Source organism: Asterias amurensis, chromosome 19 (assembly GCF_032118995.1).
Source record: "Asterias amurensis chromosome 19, ASM3211899v1".
NCBI lineage: Eukaryota > Metazoa > Echinodermata > Asteroidea > Forcipulatida > Asteriidae > Asterias > Asterias amurensis.
In genome coordinates, this window is record NC_092666.1 from 14,130,970 (window position 1) to 14,150,890 (window position 19,921).

At 39.6% G+C, this 19,921-nt stretch overlaps 1 protein-coding gene across 3 annotated transcripts; it reads right to left on the reverse strand.

Annotated features, from left to right (window-relative positions):
* LOC139951689 (beta-secretase 1-like) lies at positions 1-19,719 on the reverse strand. Of its 3 annotated transcripts, XM_071950711.1 has the most exons (12): positions 19,568-19,719; positions 18,498-18,866; positions 12,012-12,100; positions 11,016-11,235; positions 10,018-10,152; positions 9,373-9,507; positions 9,084-9,188; positions 7,890-8,042; positions 7,205-7,280; positions 6,326-6,418; positions 5,314-5,367; positions 1-3,655 (listed from the first exon to the last, which is right to left on the reverse strand). In XM_071950711.1, exons 2-12 carry the CDS (start codon positions 18,738-18,740, stop codon positions 3,399-3,401), a joined length of 1,560 nt encoding a protein of 519 aa, XP_071806812.1. In that variant the 5' UTR covers positions 18,741-18,866; positions 19,568-19,719; the 3' UTR covers positions 1-3,398. The 3 variants fall into 3 exon arrangements, with proteins under 3 accessions (XP_071806812.1, XP_071806814.1, XP_071806813.1); XM_071950713.1 differs by lacking the exons at positions 18,498-18,866; positions 19,568-19,719 and adding an exon at positions 13,893-14,722; XM_071950712.1 differs by lacking the exons at positions 18,498-18,866; positions 19,568-19,719 and adding an exon at positions 13,200-13,573.
* Between the last annotated feature and the right edge of the window lie 202 nt (positions 19,720-19,921).

Consider the following 19,921-nt stretch of genomic DNA (forward strand, 5'->3'; position numbering starts at 1 on the left):
TTCCTGACCTTTTACAAAGAGCATTAAATGCTTTGTTTATTCATTCTCCCATTCTCTTAATATTGAACACCAGTCCATTTACAATAGTTTACTCTATTTATAATTTCTTATGAAAGAACCACTGATGTTAAATATGTTTAATTGACTAATCTGAATAATCTGAAAACAGAACTAATTTATTACAGAAAATAATGATATTTGAAGGTGTTTGAAGGGAGGGTATACATTTGGTAATTATTCTAAAAAAAATTATCATCAAAGCTTTCTTGATGAAGACCACTGGAGAGCTGTCGGTATCATAAAACATTCAGGAAAGACTTAGCCTTTTTGAAGTAATGAAGGTTTGGAGAAAGAGGTAACTTTTCACCCCAAAAAATGAATCTGAGAAAAGCATTTGTTCTATGCAACAAGGGTGGGTTTTTTCCTTTGTTATTTTCTTGAAACTTTGATGACCAATTGAGTCAAAACATTCACAGGTTTGCTATTTTATGCAAATGTTGGGGCACACCGAGTGAAAATACTGGTCTTTAACATTTACCAAAAGTATACCCTGCCTTTAAAAATTAAACTAAAATTGTCACAATTTAGGAAGATATATTACCTGAACAAAATTAGTAATTACAAAGGATGATACTAACTTACCAAAAAAGATATCGAACTAATTATTCGCCTACCTTGATTTGAAAAGAGGTAAAATAAAAATCAGTTGATGTTTTCAAAATGTGTGACCTCCGATTCCATTCGCTAAACCAAACTTACGAAAAACAAGAGTTGCGCGCATACTGCTGGGCAGAAATCAATAGAGGACAAATGGTAATGAGAGACTTTTGTGGTGAAACTTAGCAGACATCCAAAACATCAGGGTTGAGAAAATTTTGGTGACACACCGACCAGAAAAAGTTTGAAGTTAATGCTTTATTAAACTCAAAATAAATGTTAACATAAAAACTTACTTGTTAACGCGCAATGGAAAGCTGTAAATACATGTAGTACAAAACATTGTGAGAAACAGCTCCCTCTGAAGTAATGTCGTTTTTGAGAAAGAAGTAATTTCTCACTATTAATATTTAAATTGAATTTGAGACCTCACCCAAGCATCTGAAAGCACACAACTTGTGAGACAAGGGTGTTTTTTTCTTCCATTATTCTCTCACAACTTCAACGACCAATTGAGTTAAATTGTTCACAGGTTTGTTATTATTAATGCACTATGTTGAGATACACCAAGTGAGAAGACTGGTCTTTGACAATTATTACCAGAGGTGTCCAGTGCCAGTATCTTTAAAACAACCTTCTGGTTTTTCTTTTAAAGGACTGGGTTCCGCTTTCTAGTGTTTTTCAAGTGTTTAGGTCAACTATTTTACAGGTAAAAAACCTTGAAACGTGCCAAGAAAACGAGAGGGACAAGTTATTGAATTGGATGCCAGCTATCATCACAAAGGTTTACCCAATACTATCACTTATTGATGTTTTGTCCACAACATGTAATTATGAAGATAACTCGGTGCTACGCACTGTTAAATAACCCTCTACATAAATAACCCTTTTACAATATATACAACGTCAGCTTAGCTTTTACGCAGACATTACAGTGACTTCACAAGTCCATCTTTAAAAAAAGGCGACATAACAATGTCTTCCCAACTAGCCCATCTACAGCCATCCTCGAACCCCAAAACCTGTCAAAATCACAAACTATGATTCTTCTTTATACTGTTGGACTGTGGATGGCACTCCATTTCATGAACGAATATCACAAAACAAAAATACAAAGCTTGGTAGTCGATTGCCTACCGAAGCCTACCAAAACTTATATGCGATTTGGACTTGTTCCTTTTTTATTCAAACTGGTGGGAAGACCAAGGTTTCAAGGAGCAGCTTCAGCCAGTATAAGCCACTTCAAGAAAGTCCATATACTACAACCGTTTAGTCTGTGAATAGTGTTTGGCATTGGTAGCCAAAACTCATGCAAGGGTTTTGTGTTTATGCAAGACATTTTTAGATTGTAATTACTGGTGACATAATCCATTGACGCAAATTGTCCGTTACAATTAATTGTTGTTTTTAATAAAAAATATATTGCTTAGCGACACAACAATGTTGACATACTCTGCTTAATAATCCATTTAAATAGATTAACTACTTTGTCCAAAACTGTTTATTACACATACTAAGGAGTGAGGTCAAGGGTTAAAGGTTATTCCCAGTTGCAGCATGATGACCCCTGTTATTACTACTGCCTTAAACTTGTGATACAAAATGATACATCAAACAGTACCTTAAAGGAACACTTTGCCTTGGATCGGTCGAGTTGGTCTTTGAAAAGCGTTTGTTATAAAATGCATATGGGTAGAAAGATGTTGTAAAAGTAGAATACAATGATCCACACAAACATGCCTCGAAATTGCGTGGTTTTCCTTTTACCTCGTCGACTAACACGTCGGCCATTTATGGGGGTAAAAAATTCGACTCCCATAAATGGCTGACCATGTTAGTTCGCACAGTAGAAGGAAAACCACGCAATTTCGAGGCAAACTTGTGTGGATCATTGTATTCTACTTTTAAAACACCTTTCCAACCATATGCATTTTATAAAAAACGGTCACAAACGCTTTTGTTTTGACCAACTCGTCCGATCCAAGGCAACGTGTTCCTTTAAAATTGAAGAGATGTCTCTAATAATTTGTTAAGTGAATTATTACAATTTCCCTGTTTTGCCCCAACTGTTGATTCCGCCCAACTATGGTTAGGATCAGCCCAAATATAGTTGTGATCTACCCAAATACAATTGGGCTGGGGCCCCAACTACAGTTGGGTCATTTCCATAGTCAGTACTCTTTTTTTCCCAGTGCTGTCTCACAAGAACGTCTCCTACTATTATCAACGAATGGTCAAGAATTGTATGCTCCACCAATCTACGAAACACTTTAATCACCCAATGAAGATGCTCGTATACTGCCACGCTTCCCTACAAATATGACAGGATTTAACGTGGCTCTGTACTCATGGGAGAAATGTGTTGCTGTGACCCCCCCCCCCCCACAGCCCAGCAACCCCCAGTATTTCCTAGTTACTACCATCGTCTCATTGCGAGACATAACAGTCCTTTTAAGGCTGAGTTATAGTCGGTCGCGCGATGGTCGGGCGATGGAAATCTTGACGCGCGATCATAAAAAGATAGGCCTCAGTCTTAGGATTGCGCGCAAGATTTCCATCGCGCGACCATCGCGCGACCGACTATAAACCGGCCTTTATGCAGCTCTGCAAGCACATGCTCAGTATTAGGCACATAGGCCTGAGCACATGCACTACTGGCGAGAACTGTGAAAAAGGACCCGTCAAAAAGTCTCCCATTGATTTATTCCATAAACTTTCTCTCAGGTATGAACTTTGACCTTTCAACCCGGTTGACTTTGACCTTCCTGTGGTTGCTCGTCCTTCAACGCGTCCGTTTCCGTGGAATCCGTTCTCTCCTCCAGTAATTCGCTGTTGTCGTTCTCGCAGGATTTCCTACGGCAGCTGACCCATTTATTGTGTACATACATCAGGAACAATGGAATGAGACAGACCACGCAGAGTCCTGCCATCACGTACATGGCTATCGTCACGGCGAGATTGTCGGTCGGGGGCGCTATGTAGCCGCAGTCTGTAGCAACTGTAAAAGAGACAGGGTGCTACTTTAAAAAAAAAGTGTGTTGGACTGTTTTAATGCCTGTCAAATTTTAGACTAGGTTTATACACTGTATAAGGTTAAAGGAACACGTTGCCTGGGATCGGACGAGTTGGTCTATAAAAAGCATTTGTAACCATTTGTTATAAAATGCATATGGTAAGAAAGATGTTTTAAAAGTAGAATACAATGGTCCACACAACATTGCCTCGAAACTGCGTGGTTTTCCTTTTACTTTGCGAACTAACATGGTCGGCCATTTATAAAAAGTTAACTCCCATAAATGGCTGACCGTGTTAGTCGACGAGGTAAAAGGAAAACCGCGCAATTTCGAGACATGGTTGTGTGGATCATTGTATTCTACTTTTACATCATCTTTCCAACCATTATGCATTTCATAACAAACGGTTACAAATGCTTTTCAAAGACCAACTCGACCGGTCCAAGGCAACGTGTTCCTTTAAAGTCAGGGTATACTTTTGCCAAAATTACATTCATGGAACATGCCTTCCTAATTGTGACAATTTTAGTTTACTTGTAAAGCCATTGGACCCTTTCGGTTCAGAAAAAAAAATAAAAATTCACAGATTTACAAATAACTTACAGGGTTTACAGAAGGCAATGGTGAAAGACTTCTCTTGAAATATTATTCCATGAAATGCTTTACTTTTTGAGAAAACAGCAAAACAATATAAATTCTCGTTAACGAGAATTACGAATTTGTTTTAAACACATGTCATGACATGGCGAAACGCGCGGAAACAAGGGTGGGTTTTTCCGTTGTTTTCTCCCGACTCCGATGACCACTTGAGCCTAAATTTTCACAGGTTTGTTATTTGATATAAAAGTTGTGGTACACAAAGTGTGGGCCTTGGACAACACTGTTTACCGAAAGGGTCCAATGGCTTTAAAGGCAGGGTTAACCAATAACCTCACTTATGCATCAAATAACAAATCTGTGGAAATTTGGGCTTAATTGGTCATGGGAGTTGCATAAAATAAAGTAAATGGAAAAAAACACCTTGTTGCATAAAATTGTGTGCTCTCAGGAGAAGCCTTTCTAAGATTAAAATTTTCAGGCAGAAAATTACCTCTTTCTCTAAAACTACATTTCATCACAGGGGGGTCCTTCTTAAAAATCATTCTTCTAAAAGGGTGTATGTACTTTTTGTAGAACAAAACACACAATGTCCACAAATTTACACTAAACTTTATACACAGTTTGAAGATAATGATAGTAGAAAGCTTCCCTGAAAATATTACTAGCTGAGGTGCTGTAGTTTTTGGGTAATGAGTACAACAATGTCATGAACATTATTTTGGTCTCTTGAAACCAAAGAGACCAAAGTTATTGTAAGCATTTACAAATGTATTTTCATGACATTGTTTTACTCATTTCTCACAAACTACAGCTAATATTTGAAGGGAGACCTCCCACTGTCATTATCTTCAAATCCTGTGAGTTTAATGTAAATCTATGGACATTTTTAAAAAGTACCCAAATCCCACTTAATTTGATAATTCAAGTCGAAAAAATGTCATTTATGACAGAGACGAGGCACGGTAAAAAAACTACACTATTATTGTTGGGGTTTCTCATTTTCAAAAGTTTGTTGGTAAATTTAGAGTTGCTTCCAACTTACCTATGGCTATTGGTCCCTCAACCCCTGGAGACATCGATCCAATTTCAAATTCATCTAAGATAAAAATGAGATTCAGAGTATTAGAAGAAATTCAACATTGAAAACGCAGAATTTAACGCAAATTTGTAGGCTACATGTACATGTATAGCAAACATTAGAAGGGAACCAATCACCACCAATACACACTACATTGCGTTTTGGCTGGTAACCTCTTTCCATTAAGCATGATATTTCTGTGCTTAGCATGTCTTTGCACTTAACATATTAATGAAATTATTGAGCTGCTTAAGCGGATAAAAGTGCTTTAAAAAAACCGGGATACCGGTTAGGCCTGGGCGAATTATTCGAATATCCGGTTAATGGCGAATAGGTTTTCCTATCCGTAACCGCGAATGCCTTTTTTTTCTTAACCGGATATCCGCATAGGGCGCGAATAGCTATTTATAAACCGGATAGTTCTGTAATTACAACCGAGTAACTGGATATTCTTTAATATCCGAATATCCGCGGACGTCGGGCGACAACTGATATGAATGATTTGTCTGAATCCTTATGAAACTTCTATTAAGACAGCATAAAACAGCATAAATTAAGTATTAAACTATGCTCACCTCCGTGAAGAGTTAAAACAATGACATTTCTGACGTAATTTGTTCAAAGATTACAAAAGTTTTCCTTCACGTAGAGTCAATCACGATCAAAAGAAAAGCAAATCGCCATCTTTAAATTAGATCCGGTCATTTTTATGAATGAACCGAGTGACACTGTCTAAAACGAATATCAATTCGCCCATAAGATCTCATTCACAAACAAACAGCGCCCTCTAGCGGCAAAAAAAAAAAAAAAGCGGTGAAAAAACTATTTGAATATCCGGTTAATTTCGAATAGTTGGCCAGCGGTATCCGAATAACAAAATTTCACTATTCGCCCAGCACTTATACCGGTCACAGATGGTACATGTGAATTGGTATTTTAGCCGTTAAGAATAATTATTGCTAGTATTTACACTTACAGGCACAAGATGATTTGGCGAAGCCGACGGATTGGTTGGCACGATCAAAAACAACATAGAAGCCTTCCAGGACAACAGCACCAATCACGCTCCCTGAAAAATTAGAGAAAAGGTGATCATTGCATGAAACTTGTTTACTGGAAAGCAGAATTGTGTGCTTACTACAACAGAAAATATTATGTAGGTAATTACGCTGTTACTCACATTGCTGGACACGGTTCAAAACAACAGTTATATTTTGAGAATGAAATTGTGGCTTGATTGATGTGACACCCTGTGACACCCTGTGACACCCATGTGACACAAGTGACACTGAGATACCCTGGGACACATTTGGACATCCTGGGACACCCTGACAGACTATGGCACAAACTAGGACACACTAGGACACCCCGTGACACCCTGTGACACCCTGTGACACCCATGTGACACAAGTGACACTAGGATACTCTGGGACACATTTGGACATCCTGGGACACCCTGGCAGACTATGGCACTAACTAGGGCATCCTGGGACACCCTGTGACACCCATGTGACACAAGTGACACTAGGATACTCTGGGACACATTTGGACATCCTGGGACACCCTGGCAGGCTATGGCACTAACTAGGGCATCCTGGGACAACATGTAACATCTCAGGACACCCTGGGACACCTATGACACACTTTGACACGCTGTAACATACATGACATAGTGGGATATCCTGGGACATTCTGGGACCCTTGGACACTATGGGACACCCTTTGACACCCTGCGTCTTCTCGGGAGACCCTGACACTTCTTGGGACCTTATCATACATACATGGGACACCCTGTTACGCCATATTCCTGCTAGAACCACACGTTACAAGTCTAGACATTTGTGGCTTAACTCACCTGTAGTGGAGGAAGAGATGCCATACTTGTAGCAGTGTTCACCATTCTTGTCAGAGTCCACAAGACGAAGGTATTGCTGTAGGGTGGAAAAGACAATCCGGTTGGTAAATGTGTTATCATTCCAAAGTAAGCCGCCCTGGGCCCAACTTTTTAAAGATGTTAAGCAGAAAATACTGCTTTGCAAATTTCTGGGTACCAGTTGCAACGAGGTTAACTTTTTCGAAATTTGGGCTGGTAATCAGTTTCTGTTAAGCAAGATTTGCCTGTGCTTAGCAAGCTTTTTATGGGCCCTACTGACTTCACACAAACTCTCCTACAGTCATAAAACAAATTTGGTTATGCATCTGTTTATTTCCTAGACGGTTAAAAGAAACTTCTTGACTTTTGTTCAACTATTTCTTCCACTTCCAATTGGAACACTGACTGTGAGTCCATCTGTAAATAGAGCAGATATCAACATAGATGTTTCAGCAGGGAGTTGAACTGGAGGGCACGGAGAAAAACCCTAGTGGCATAGGAGAGACCCAACCAACAACTGTAATCACATACGGCCTTAGCCGGGAATCGAACCAGGGCCACATCGGTGAGTGCTTTACACACATGTCACTCTTCCAAAAGCAATGGGGTATCACATATCTATCCAATTTAATCATTGAAACTAACCCCCAAGCTAGCCTGTACTTACCCGTGATAATATCTTTAACCTGAAGGCTGTGTTAGGAGAGGAGTTGAGGAGGATCGCCAGGCTAGGAAACCACACCCAGGGCTCAGTGGAGTGCTTATGACAAATCAGTTCTTCCCCCGTCCAGAAATTGTCCGGGATCGGTTCATCTATTAGCTGAAATTTTTGGCAAACATTTTTTCCATTATTTCCAATTTCTTTTTTTAGATCTCTTTCTTCACCTGGACCCAGTTTTACAGAGTTGCTTAAAGGCAGTGGACAGTATTGGTAATGGTAATTACTCAAAATAGTTATTAGCATAAATTCTTACTTGCTAATGAGTAATGGGGAGAAGTTGATAACATTGTGAGAAACAGCTCCATCTGAAGTGACATAGTTTTCAATAAAGAAGCAATTTTCCACAAATTTGATTTCAAGGCCTCAAGTTTAGAATTTTAGGTCTCGAAATCAAGCATCTGAAGGCACACGACTTCGTGTGACAAGGGTGTTTTTTTCTGTCATTATTATCTCGCAACTTCGATGACCAATCAAGCTCAAATTTTCACAGGTTTATTATTTTATGCATAGGTTGAGATACACCAAGTGAGAAGACTTGTCTTTGACAACCACCAATATTGTCAAGAGTCTATAAGCAGACTCCTTAACAATTTTCTGTTTGGCAGAAGTGAGCAGGAACCAAATGGTACATGTGACATGGTAGCTTGGCTGGTAACCATGGAAGCATCACTTTGTTGTGCTAAGCAACTTCTTGTGCGAAAGCAGCTCTATAAAAATAGGCCCAGATGATCGAAGCTTCATTTTTGTGGAGATTTATTTTATGTGCATCAAACAGTGTCAAAAGTATGGAATGATCTCCCCTATCAATTCTATACACTTGTCTCCTTACCGATCATCAAAAGCCATCTATTCGAATCTGCTTACATTTATAGTCTATCACTCTCGTCATCTCCACCATTCTGTAAACTCTTTTGCCTTAAATTTTATTTCACTGTGGTAAGTGCCTCGGAACGGGCAAATAGTGAGTTGGCGCTCTACAAATGTCTGATCATTGATCATTGCAGCACAACCCTTTCTCAAGAATCAGAAGAATAAAAAACACTGAGACATAATTTGGAGGACTTTGGGAGGGCCTTGGGAATGAAAGAGAATTTATCAAAGAAGATGCAAGGACGGAACAGACTACTAAAACAAACTTACCTTGCTGACCGTCTCATTGATAATTAGTTTCAAAGCTTCAAACACTCTTGTTGGTAGCCTCAGATTGGTCGTCCCACTGTCAACAATAGTCTTGTCAAAATTGTACTGAAACATAAAAACAGTAATTATAATAACTATATAATCGATGCGTGTGCCCTCTGCTACAAAATAAAGGATTCAAACTGCCTCTACCTATCGGTCAAGTTAGTACTACATCCGTTCTAGAATGGCAAAGGTCGTGGGTTCGAATCCCACCCAGGTAATTTATTACTGTTGGAGTACCTCTCACCTCTTTACAGTCCATGTTAAGTGACCTCCCGTTGACCTCTATGTCCAGAATAATGACCTCATAATACCAGTTGTTACGGGTCGGTGTGAACCACATCACACCTTTGTACAGTCCCTTGTCTAGTCCACCAATGGTCTGTAAAAGACAGGAAGAAACAACTGCGATTTTCAATTGCAAAAACACATTTATGAAAATATTGTCACCACATTACCTGTTGTAAAGGCAGTGGCAAGTTGTGGCTGAGCGGATAAGAACATTAGAATCAAAGCATTTTGTTTCTGATCAGCAGAGAGAGGGTTCAAGTCCCAGTCGTGACACTTGTGTCCTTTAAAACAAGAGACTTAACCATCATTGCTGCATCCTTTGGATGGGACATCAAGCCGTAGTAGTTTTGTTTTCATGTAAAAGAACCAAGTCCACTAATAATTGTAAAGGGAAGGGATTAGCCCCGGTGTTCCTGGTTTGATTGGCTGCATATTGCAACACAGCACCTGGTAAACCATTACATGGTGCTATGTAGAGCAAAAGGTACCATTCTTCAATACGTAGCTCAACATTGCCTTGCAGCACAAAAACACTTAGGGCTTTGAGAGGTCCATCAGGCCAATATTATAAGATAAGAACAATTTTTTTATTTATCGTTACCATGGTTCCGGTCACATTTGTCCTGGATGAGTTTCCTGTTGTGTTTGCGAGTCCGCAGAGTTGTAGTGAAAATATGTCCTCAATGCCAGATTGCTGGACGAGGGAATCAAAGAACGGCAGAACTGTACTGTCCGGCTGAAATAAAAAATGTAAAAATCACAACATATATCATTTAATAAGAACCAACATTTGAATCTTGCATCTCAGGGAGATTTTGTACACCTCAATCAGAGATATTTAGAATTACATTCAGTACACAGGGAATAAGTTTCCATAATCAGGGAGACTTTTTTAATTTGTTCATCAAAACATGGCAAGATTTGTTTATTTTCAGGGAACTTTTTCTAGAATTAGGGAGAGTTTGCAGCTCTTTAAGTACTGGATTCTGTTTAAAGGACATTACAATGCAAAGCACTATGGCTATGTATGTACGTCCCACCCGAAGGGTGAGGCAAGTGTTGTGAATGAGGCCCCAGATACACCACAACCTGTTTGTTTGTTTGTTTGTTTGTCTACATGATCTTCCCATCAAGAGAACTTGGTAAACTCCCACAAGGGGCTATAAATAGAGGGGTCGAAATTATATTCCATGGTAGTCAGCAGGGCTAGTGACCAATAATTTTTAGTAGCCCTGATTAGATTTTGGTAGCCCGAAAGACACATTATGTCTCGCGTCACGGCTCAAACTTTACAACACACCAATAACATAGTTCTTTATTGTTTGTGATGATGATTTTTGCATTATTTTTCCACTAGCCCATCGGGCTATCAAACTGGAAAAATCAGTAGCCCGGCTGTAAATCTGGTAGTCCCGGGCTAGCGGGCTAGTGGCAATTTCGACCCCTGAAATACCAAGCTGGCAACAACTTAATCTCTCTCATACAAAGATTGGTTTCAACATCTCGGATTACCAACTACACACAAATCAAAAAAAAATTTGTTTAGTAACTAGATGACATGACTTATTTTAGTCAGCCGGAGATATGAAACACGCTTACCCTTGCTATTTCAGCGTACGCAAGTCCCAGGATCCCCTGCCAGTTAGACTCGTTGATAAAGAACTCCTCCGAGTGCGTTATACTCGCCACGTTAACCTTGACGGAGACGTTAGGATGCGATACGGGTATCGATACTAAATCTTCTCCCAGCTCACCCCTCCATTCTCCCTGTGTGTACGGGACATACACCTCCCTATTGAGGTCATGGTAGGTTGACGAACTGATGGAAAGGTCAAAGGTCAAGTGTTTATTCTGAGTCAGATAGTACACAAAAGTATGGTTGGGGAGCATGGCTTTTACTTCAACAATGTTCCAACATGCACAGGTTGTCTTAATTCTTTACTTTTAAAGGTAAAACACGGCATTGAGAAACTGCAGTGTCTGGTTTGCACACTCTCTTTGAATCAAGATAAGGTGCAGCAGCAGCCAAATCCATCAACGAAACTACTAATACTGGTGCAATGTTGAGGATTTCAAGGATTCAACGATTCAAACAATCTGCTCATCTTCAGGGAAAGATTATCTGTTGAAAAGGCCTATGACCATACATGCACCTTTAAAGGAACACGTTGCCTTGGATCGGACGAGTCGGTCAAAACAAAAGCGTTTGTAACCGTTTTTTATAAAATGTATATGGTTGGAAAGATGTTGTAAAAGTAGAATACAATGATCCACACAAGTTTGCCTCGAAATTGCGTGGTTTTCCTTCTACTGTGCGAACTAACATGGTCGGCCATTTATGGGAGTCAAAATTTTGACCCCCATAAATGGCCGACGTGTTAGTCGACAAGGTAAAAGGAAAACCACGCAATTTCGAGGCATGTTTGTGTGGATCATTGTATTCTACTTTTACAACATCTTTCTACCCATATGCATTTTATAAAAAAACGGTTACAAACGCTTTTCAAAGACCAACTCGACCGATCCAAGGCAACGTGTTCCTTTAATAAAAGGTTATTTTAAGAATTTTCTCAAGAAACATCACAAGTTACTTACTTCTCTTTGTGGAAATATTTGCTGATCATGATATTAGGAGAGGCAGCTACGGCGAAATTACTACTGCCTGTATCCACCAAGACATTCAGCTGTAATGGGAAAAAATGTAAATGAAAACCTTTCTTTTTACAAATTTGTCTGGTATCGCTCCTTTTTAGCCAGACAATATTATCTTGTTTTATTTTGAGCAAGGTAGGGCCTATACCATTGGTTTGTGGAACCATACAATTGTCGGAAAAGTTTCCGTATGGCGCCACCACTTTTTCATTTGAAATAAAATAATATAGTATCTAATTTACCTGATTGATATATCCCTTTTTGTAAAAATGAGTGAAAAAGTGGTGGCGCCATACGGAAAGTTATCCCAATTGTCTAATCCTAGTGTACATGTGTACATATAAAAGTAAAACTAACATGTGAAAATTTCATTTCAAAAAGTGGTCGGTTTTTGATAGGCCCTATACCGCCGTAAGATCAGAGCGTTTTGTCTAGGGATCTGGAAGATTTGACTCAGTGTGCGCGCATTCAAAATGATGCACTTTGAGTCAAGATTCACCAGTAAACTGGAGTGCATTTTGCTTTGCTCACAGTTAGCAGGTAAGCAGTGTCTACATTGTATGATATAAAATGTTTGCTTTTAATGGATGCTCTGCCTGATGTCTGTAGGAAATATCTGATTTCTTACAAGCTTTGTGAAATTGTGCTCACATGTACACCACATGTACTGTATGCACAATACAGTTGGGTAGGCATACAAATATGTACATGTACATGTAGCTGTGTGCTAGCTGTGGGGACTTTTTCACAGTGGGAAAACTAGCTCCACCCACTAGCTATTATCACCAAAGAAAAAACAATAGCGACTACCCCCCGTGCTATCCTTAACACTCGTACTCATTTGTGTCTTCTAAATGCGCAGTCAGTATGTAACAAAACTGCTGCTTTGTCTGACTACATATTGGAACATGATTTGGATATTGTTGCCCTAACTGAAACATGGTTGTCTAATACCGATAAGCACAAGAAGACTATTGGTGAATTGTCATTACCCGGTTACGACTTTTACCATGTTCCCCGCCTCAATAGATCTGGTGAGGGGGTTGCAGTTATTCATAAGGTCTCCATTTCAAGAAGTTCCACATCTAACTACCTTGCAACCTCGTTTGAAAGCCTTTGCTGTGATCTTACATTTAAAGGTCAATTATCTCCTGTTAAACTTGTCATCCTTTATAGACCCCATACAGCTCCAAACACCGGATTACATCAAGGGTGTTCTTGAATGAATTCTCCGAATATGTATCTTCTCTGACTACAACTCCTGGTAAACTCCTTATGGTTGGCGACTTCAACTTCCATTTCAATGTCGAGGATGATCCTGATGTGTTGAAACTCAAAGACACACTGAATACATCTAACCTTTCTCAATTTGTCTCTCAACCAACCCACGTCAATGGACACTGCTTAGATTTAATTATATCTCGTTCTAATGACAATATTATTGATTCTGTTGATGTTCCATTCATGTTTACTGATCATGCTATTCATTGTACACTTAAACTTGCTAAACCCATGCTAAACCTAAGCCCACCAAGAAAGTTATTAATTATCGGAAGTGGGGTTCAATTGATAAGAATGCTATCTCACATGATATCAGGTTAAGTGATTTGATCACTGCCCCTGAAACTGATTTAGATAAACTAGTTGCTCAACTAGTCCTTAATCCAAAAGTGCTAAACTAACCCTGCGTGGGAACGCAATATTCTGGTCCGCGAGGGCTAAACTAAACCCCAAAAATTGGTGGACTAGCCTAACTTAGCCCAGGTTTTACGACCAACGGAACCGCTGCGAGGCCCAGTAAACCATCGTTGGAACGCAACTGACCTGCTACTTCCGGTCTATTTTAGCCCAATAATGACCTCGGCAACAAAGGTGACGTCATTCCACATGTATGGATGGATCGGCAGCGAGTATTGGGTGGTGTCTGCATGAATCCATGGAGCTATATTAATATCTCCTTGCGTCTCTCCGCTGCCTTCCCTTTATGTTACCATTAAGTGTTGGGGCCCCGGTATTCCCCTTCGTCGAAAATGTTTGAAATGGACGTCGCACGAAAACAAGTTCTCATTTTAGTAGCACTATTTAGTTTTTAAATTCTATTATATTGCTTTGAGGAAAGTGGCATCTAATCACAGCTAAGCTACACACACGGGATCGACAATTAAGACCAAAGTTTGGGTTCGAAAACTAGGTTGTATCTGGTTCCTGCCCTCAACAACTTTACGTAACAGTTATACGAGTACCAGACTAATGTTGAATTGAAAAACAATTTTTAACGTAACATGAGAATGTGTGTAGGCTACGACTTCTCAATGACTAAGTTGTGATATATAACACAAAAGTTCACACTCGAAAATAATTTGAAGCTTTCAACAACAACGTGTAAATGTTTCGTTCATCGTTTGTCGAGGGCAGTGCGGAACGGAAACTTCAGCGGGCATAATAGAATTGCGTTTGTGCTGGGGCCAAGCAAGGATATGAAGTGATTTTGCCGTCTTTAAAGATGGAATACATGATGACCATGAGGTTTGTAGAGACGATCGCGGATTGAAACCCTGTGGAAAACGCATGGACAATGTAACAAACCGGAACCAGCAATGGTTAAAGGTTCGCCGATGCATGACCCAACAATCAACATCGTGGGCTAGTTTAGTCCGCTTGACCAGAATAAACTCACTGTGTGAACGCAAGCCAATTTTGGACTAAGTCATGTTTATCTTTTGGACACCTGCGGTGCTCGGATTAAGGACTAGTCATACCCTCAGTATGACACCACCCTCACAAATATCCTCAATAAGCATGCCCCGCCCCCCCCCTTAAAAAGGGCTCTGTTACAATCCGTGCATCTAATCCTTGGTACACTCCTGATATCGATAGTGCAAAAAAGCTTAGGAAAAGATATGAGAGGCGATGGCGCACTTCGAAACTTGAAATTGATAGGCAACTTTTTAAATCACAGCGTCTTGTTGTTACTAATATGATTGTCCAGGCTAAATTTGACTACTACCACAACAAAGTATCCCAGTGCAAGGACCAACGTGAATTGTTCAAAGTTGTTGAAAGTTTGCTGCATCAAAAGGGGAAAGCGAAACTACCGTCACATACATGTCAATCTCAACTTGCTAAAAGATTTAACAATTATTTCATTACAAAAATTCACACAATTCGTCAAGGCCTAGACATAGTTCCAGTTTCTTCTCCCACATTAGATACTGATCCCCCTACATGTACATGTACTTCCCCAGTTTTCGAACATTTCAGACCTGTTAGTGTAACAGAGATTTCTAAACTTATCTCTGGATCACCATCTAAATTGTGTGTCTTGGATTCTGTACCAACATGGATGCTTAAAGACGATATAAATATATTGGCACCTGTGATCACAAGGATTGTGAATAACTCTTTCGAAACAGCAATTTTCCCAGACCATTTTAAAAACGCACTAGTTACACCGCTCCTAAAAAAGCCATCACTTTACCCTGAAATTTTAAAGAACTTCCGTCCTGTTTCCAATTTAAAGTTCGTGTCAAAAATGTTTGAGAAGGCTGTAGCTTGCCAGCTCATTGATCATTTATCTTCTAACAACCTTTATGAACACTTTCAATCAGCATACAGAAAATTCCACAGTACAGAAACAGCTTTATTGAGGGTACAAAATATTTTATGTGAACTGGATGATAAATTTGGTGTATTTCTTATTCTTCTTGATCTTTCTGCAGCCTTTGACACCATTGACCATGACGTACTTTATTCTCGCCTTGCATCAATTGGTGTCAAGGGCTCAGTTCTGAAGTGGCTACAATCATATCTCAGTAACAGGACCTAGTCAGTGAACATTGCTGGTGTCCTGTCTGACTTTGATCCACTCCCTTACGGCGTGCCCCAAGGATCAGTTCTGGGGCCGTTGCTTTTTACAATCTATGCTAGCCCAATTGCCAATATTGCTCGTAAACATGGCTTGCAGGTACATGCCTATGCAGATGACACACAGCTCTATTTACCATTTGATTTAAACAAACCCAATAGTGAGGAATCGGCTCGCCAGTGTGCCGAAGCCTGCATATCTGAGATTAAGTCGTGAATGACAATTAACAAACTAAAACTAAATGATGATAAAACTGAATATCTCATTATAACTCCAAAACATCAACGCCATAGAATCATAAATCATAACATCCATGTTGACAGTGCCTCTATTCACGCCTCACCTTGTGCGCGTAATTTGGGTGTTATTTTTGATGACACACTGTCCATGGATAAACTTGTCAGCAGAATCTGTCAATCAACATACTATTACTTAAGAACTGTTAATACCATTCGAAAGACCTTATCACATAAAACTGCTGCTACTATCATTCATTCTTTGGTCACTTCTCGCCTTGACAATGGTAATTCCCTATTATACGGAGTTACCGAACACCAGCTCCACAAACTACAACTTTTACAAAATGCTGCAGCTCGTGTTTTGACAAAATCTAAAAAACATGATCATATTACACCTATATTGCAGGAACTTCACTGGCTACCCATTCGACAACGAATTCAATTCAAAATTCTACTTATTGCATTTAAATCTCAGTTCGGCTTGACTCCGTCTTATATTTCAAATCTCCTTGTACCTTATGCCCCCTCTCGCACTCTTCGTTCTTCTGCTAAGTCCCTTTTAACTATGCCTAGGACTTCCTCATCATATGGCGATCGTGCCTTTTCCACTTGTGCTCCCAAACTTTGGAACGCTCTACCTAACAACATCAGGCGCTGTAGTTCACTTCCATTGTTTAAAAACATGCTTAAGACTCATTTATTTAAATCCTCTTACACTTAGCTCATTACATGTCTTGACAGTAGATTATTCATTGTATAATTTTGTATTATGTTCTACGTTTCTTTTTTGTTGTATGTATTGTTTTTTTGTTCTGCGCCTCGGAATAGGGTCTTACACTAGATAGATGGCGCATTATAAATGCATTATAATTATTATTATTAAAAGGGTGTGTCCCCTCCTTCCCCCACAATGCTTCTCTTTGTTCAACTTGATCCCCCACAGGAGAATTTTTAAGAAAAGGGAAAAAAGACCAATAATTGAAAGTATTATAATTATTATTTAGTCCCAACAACTGTGTGTGCAAAACAAACACTCTATCGTACACAAGTATACAGTACGTACAATACTTGAGGGAGAGGTGCTGTTACCAAGTAACTGTGATCGGTAACTAAGCAACCTTACACACTACTGCCACTAACAGCAACTAAATTAATTACAGTCTGTGATGGAAACAATTAAGCTTTGTACAATTTGATCAACACTGTGGAGTGTTGACTCACAGTTGCCAGGGTAACACGGCTAATTGTTCAGGGGTTTGTAGAGGAAAAACACCTGTTTATTTTAGATGCACAAACAGTTCTCTGTCTCTCCCAACATGCCCAAGGATTCTCAAAAAACTGTCTTGAGAATTCTTATAGCGGGGCCTAATTTCATAGGGCTGCTAAGCACAAAAATTTGCTTCAAAGCATAAAATTTCTTCCGTGATGAAAACAGGATTACCAACCAAATTTCCACGTGATTGTCAGGATTTAAACAACAGCTGAATACTAGTAACAAGAAATATGCAACAAATGGAAATTTGGTTGGTAATCCTGTTTTTATTAAGGAAGAAATTTCATGCTAAGCACATTTTTGTGCCTAGCAGCTCTATGAAAATGGACCCTGTTCTGAAATGATTATGGGGATAAAGGGAACCCCCCCCCCTACTGCAAGGGGTCAATAGGGTTTGACATTAACCTTTTCAGTAGTACCTGGCCCCGTTTTTATAAAGCTGTAAAGCTGTTTAGCCAAAAGTACTGCTTATAAATTATCTTGGCTTAGGCAAAAAATGAGTGGGGCACAGCAACGCAATGCAATGTAAACTTGGTAGAATGATGGCTGGTAACCACTGTCTGCTTAGCAATTTTGTTCTTTACTTACAGGCTTATAATGAATCTGGGACCACTTAGATTGTCGTTTTACTAGTCCATCAGCTTTTCCACCAAATGCAGATTTACTATGTTTTCAAATTAATGTACAATGCTTTTCAACACTGAAATAGCCGGACCACTTGGAGTGAATTTTGACTGGTCCTCAAGTGTTTTAACTCGCAATTGGCCCACAGACCACTATTAAGGGAGAATGCTGGTCAATAGCCCGATCCACAAGCTCCGCCCCATTGCGTATTGACCGATCACAACCCGTTGCACAACCAAAAGTCAAACAAGAAAAGTCTGACATGCGTGCGCATATGCTTGGCGCGCGCGGTGCCCAGAGTTGTGCAGAATGGCATTGGAGAGGCTCATGTGTTCTTGCTCACAGCCGCCATGGGCGAAGCCTATTGAATCGGTCTACTTAGCAAAGCTATGGAATTGGGCAAGGGCCTCTTGGTGAACTACCCTTACCTTCTGTTTTGGGGTCCCCAGTTCGATCTCAACATAGAAACCTAACCCAGGTTTACCCTTCAGGTTGTCTCTTGGTGTGTCATAAATGTCCCCTTTGCCCTTTGACCTGACCTCATCATTGACCTGATGGCGGGAGGTGTGAAGAGGGAGCCGGAGTACATCAGCTTGGACGGACACAAAATGAAAACATAAATGCAACAGCAGCAGGGTCCATATGATGATAGTCATCAATAATTCCCTCATTATTATTGCTGGGAGTGTAGCAGTAGATCGGTGGGACCATTGACTGTTTCATGAAGTAAAGTTTTTGTGAAGATTTCTTCCGATTTACACTCGATCCATCTCAAAGACCTGATTGTCAACTGAATTCTGAAAAAAAAACCATGTAAAATCAAATCATTACAAATTGTTAAATGCTGAATGAAACAAAAAATGTATTTAATAAGGAAAGACATGAAAGCCGTCAGTAAAGGTTGACCGACAAAAAGTTTTTTGTCAGTATCGGCTTGGAGATTACGATCCAGCACTAAATCACTCATGTCTGTATGCGTGGTTTTTGAAAGGGCAAGGGCACCAGCGTATGTTCTCCTTGGTAGTAAAGGACACACTACTAGAAATTTCTGCTGGCAGAGCATTTCAAGGGCACCAGAGGCAATGACGAGAGGCATGAAGGCAATCAACTTCGAAGTATCATCATCAGACCTGGTCATGTTACTTAGTTAGTGCACTCGCCATAAAATTGTCAATGGCACTTTGACAAGTTATTCATTGCTGCATTATTAAAATTATTTAGCGCTTGTTCGTTTTGATGGCATGAGTAAGTGAACATTGATTGAGGAAAAAAATGAGGTGTAACTACTGTTATGTCAACATGATAGAAACATCCTGTAAGCTGCACCCATCCAGTGAGCAGCGGCGCACATCAACAAAAGTCAGGAGTGGTCCATTATGTACCATCACGTACCATCATGTACCAGTTACTTTCGACCGTGCTTACAAACAAACGGTAGGTTTGTTTTTTTTCAAAATTGATATTTTTAGGTCTCCGTTATTATATTATTCCTACTCACCAGTTAGACGAACACTGCAAAGAAATCATCAAGCATGAATGGGAATTGGTAAATGTTTAATCTTTTAATAAAAACACTTTCCGTTTCGCATGAAAATAAAAAATAGCTAACATTTCGGTCATTTCCGGGTAGTGAACTGGTCTTTCAGAGCGAGTGCGGTGTCCTGCGGTATTTCAAGGGTTACCAGTCTATGTTTTTGGTCAATAGAGGGGGTATGACCGAACTATTATTTTAAACAAAAATCAATCAAAAGGGGCTATTGGTGTTTATTGCATACAATCATACTTTTGTTTGGGGCGTTTTCGAAATGATCTTTTTTCGATCAATATTAATTTATTTAAATTGTCATGAAAT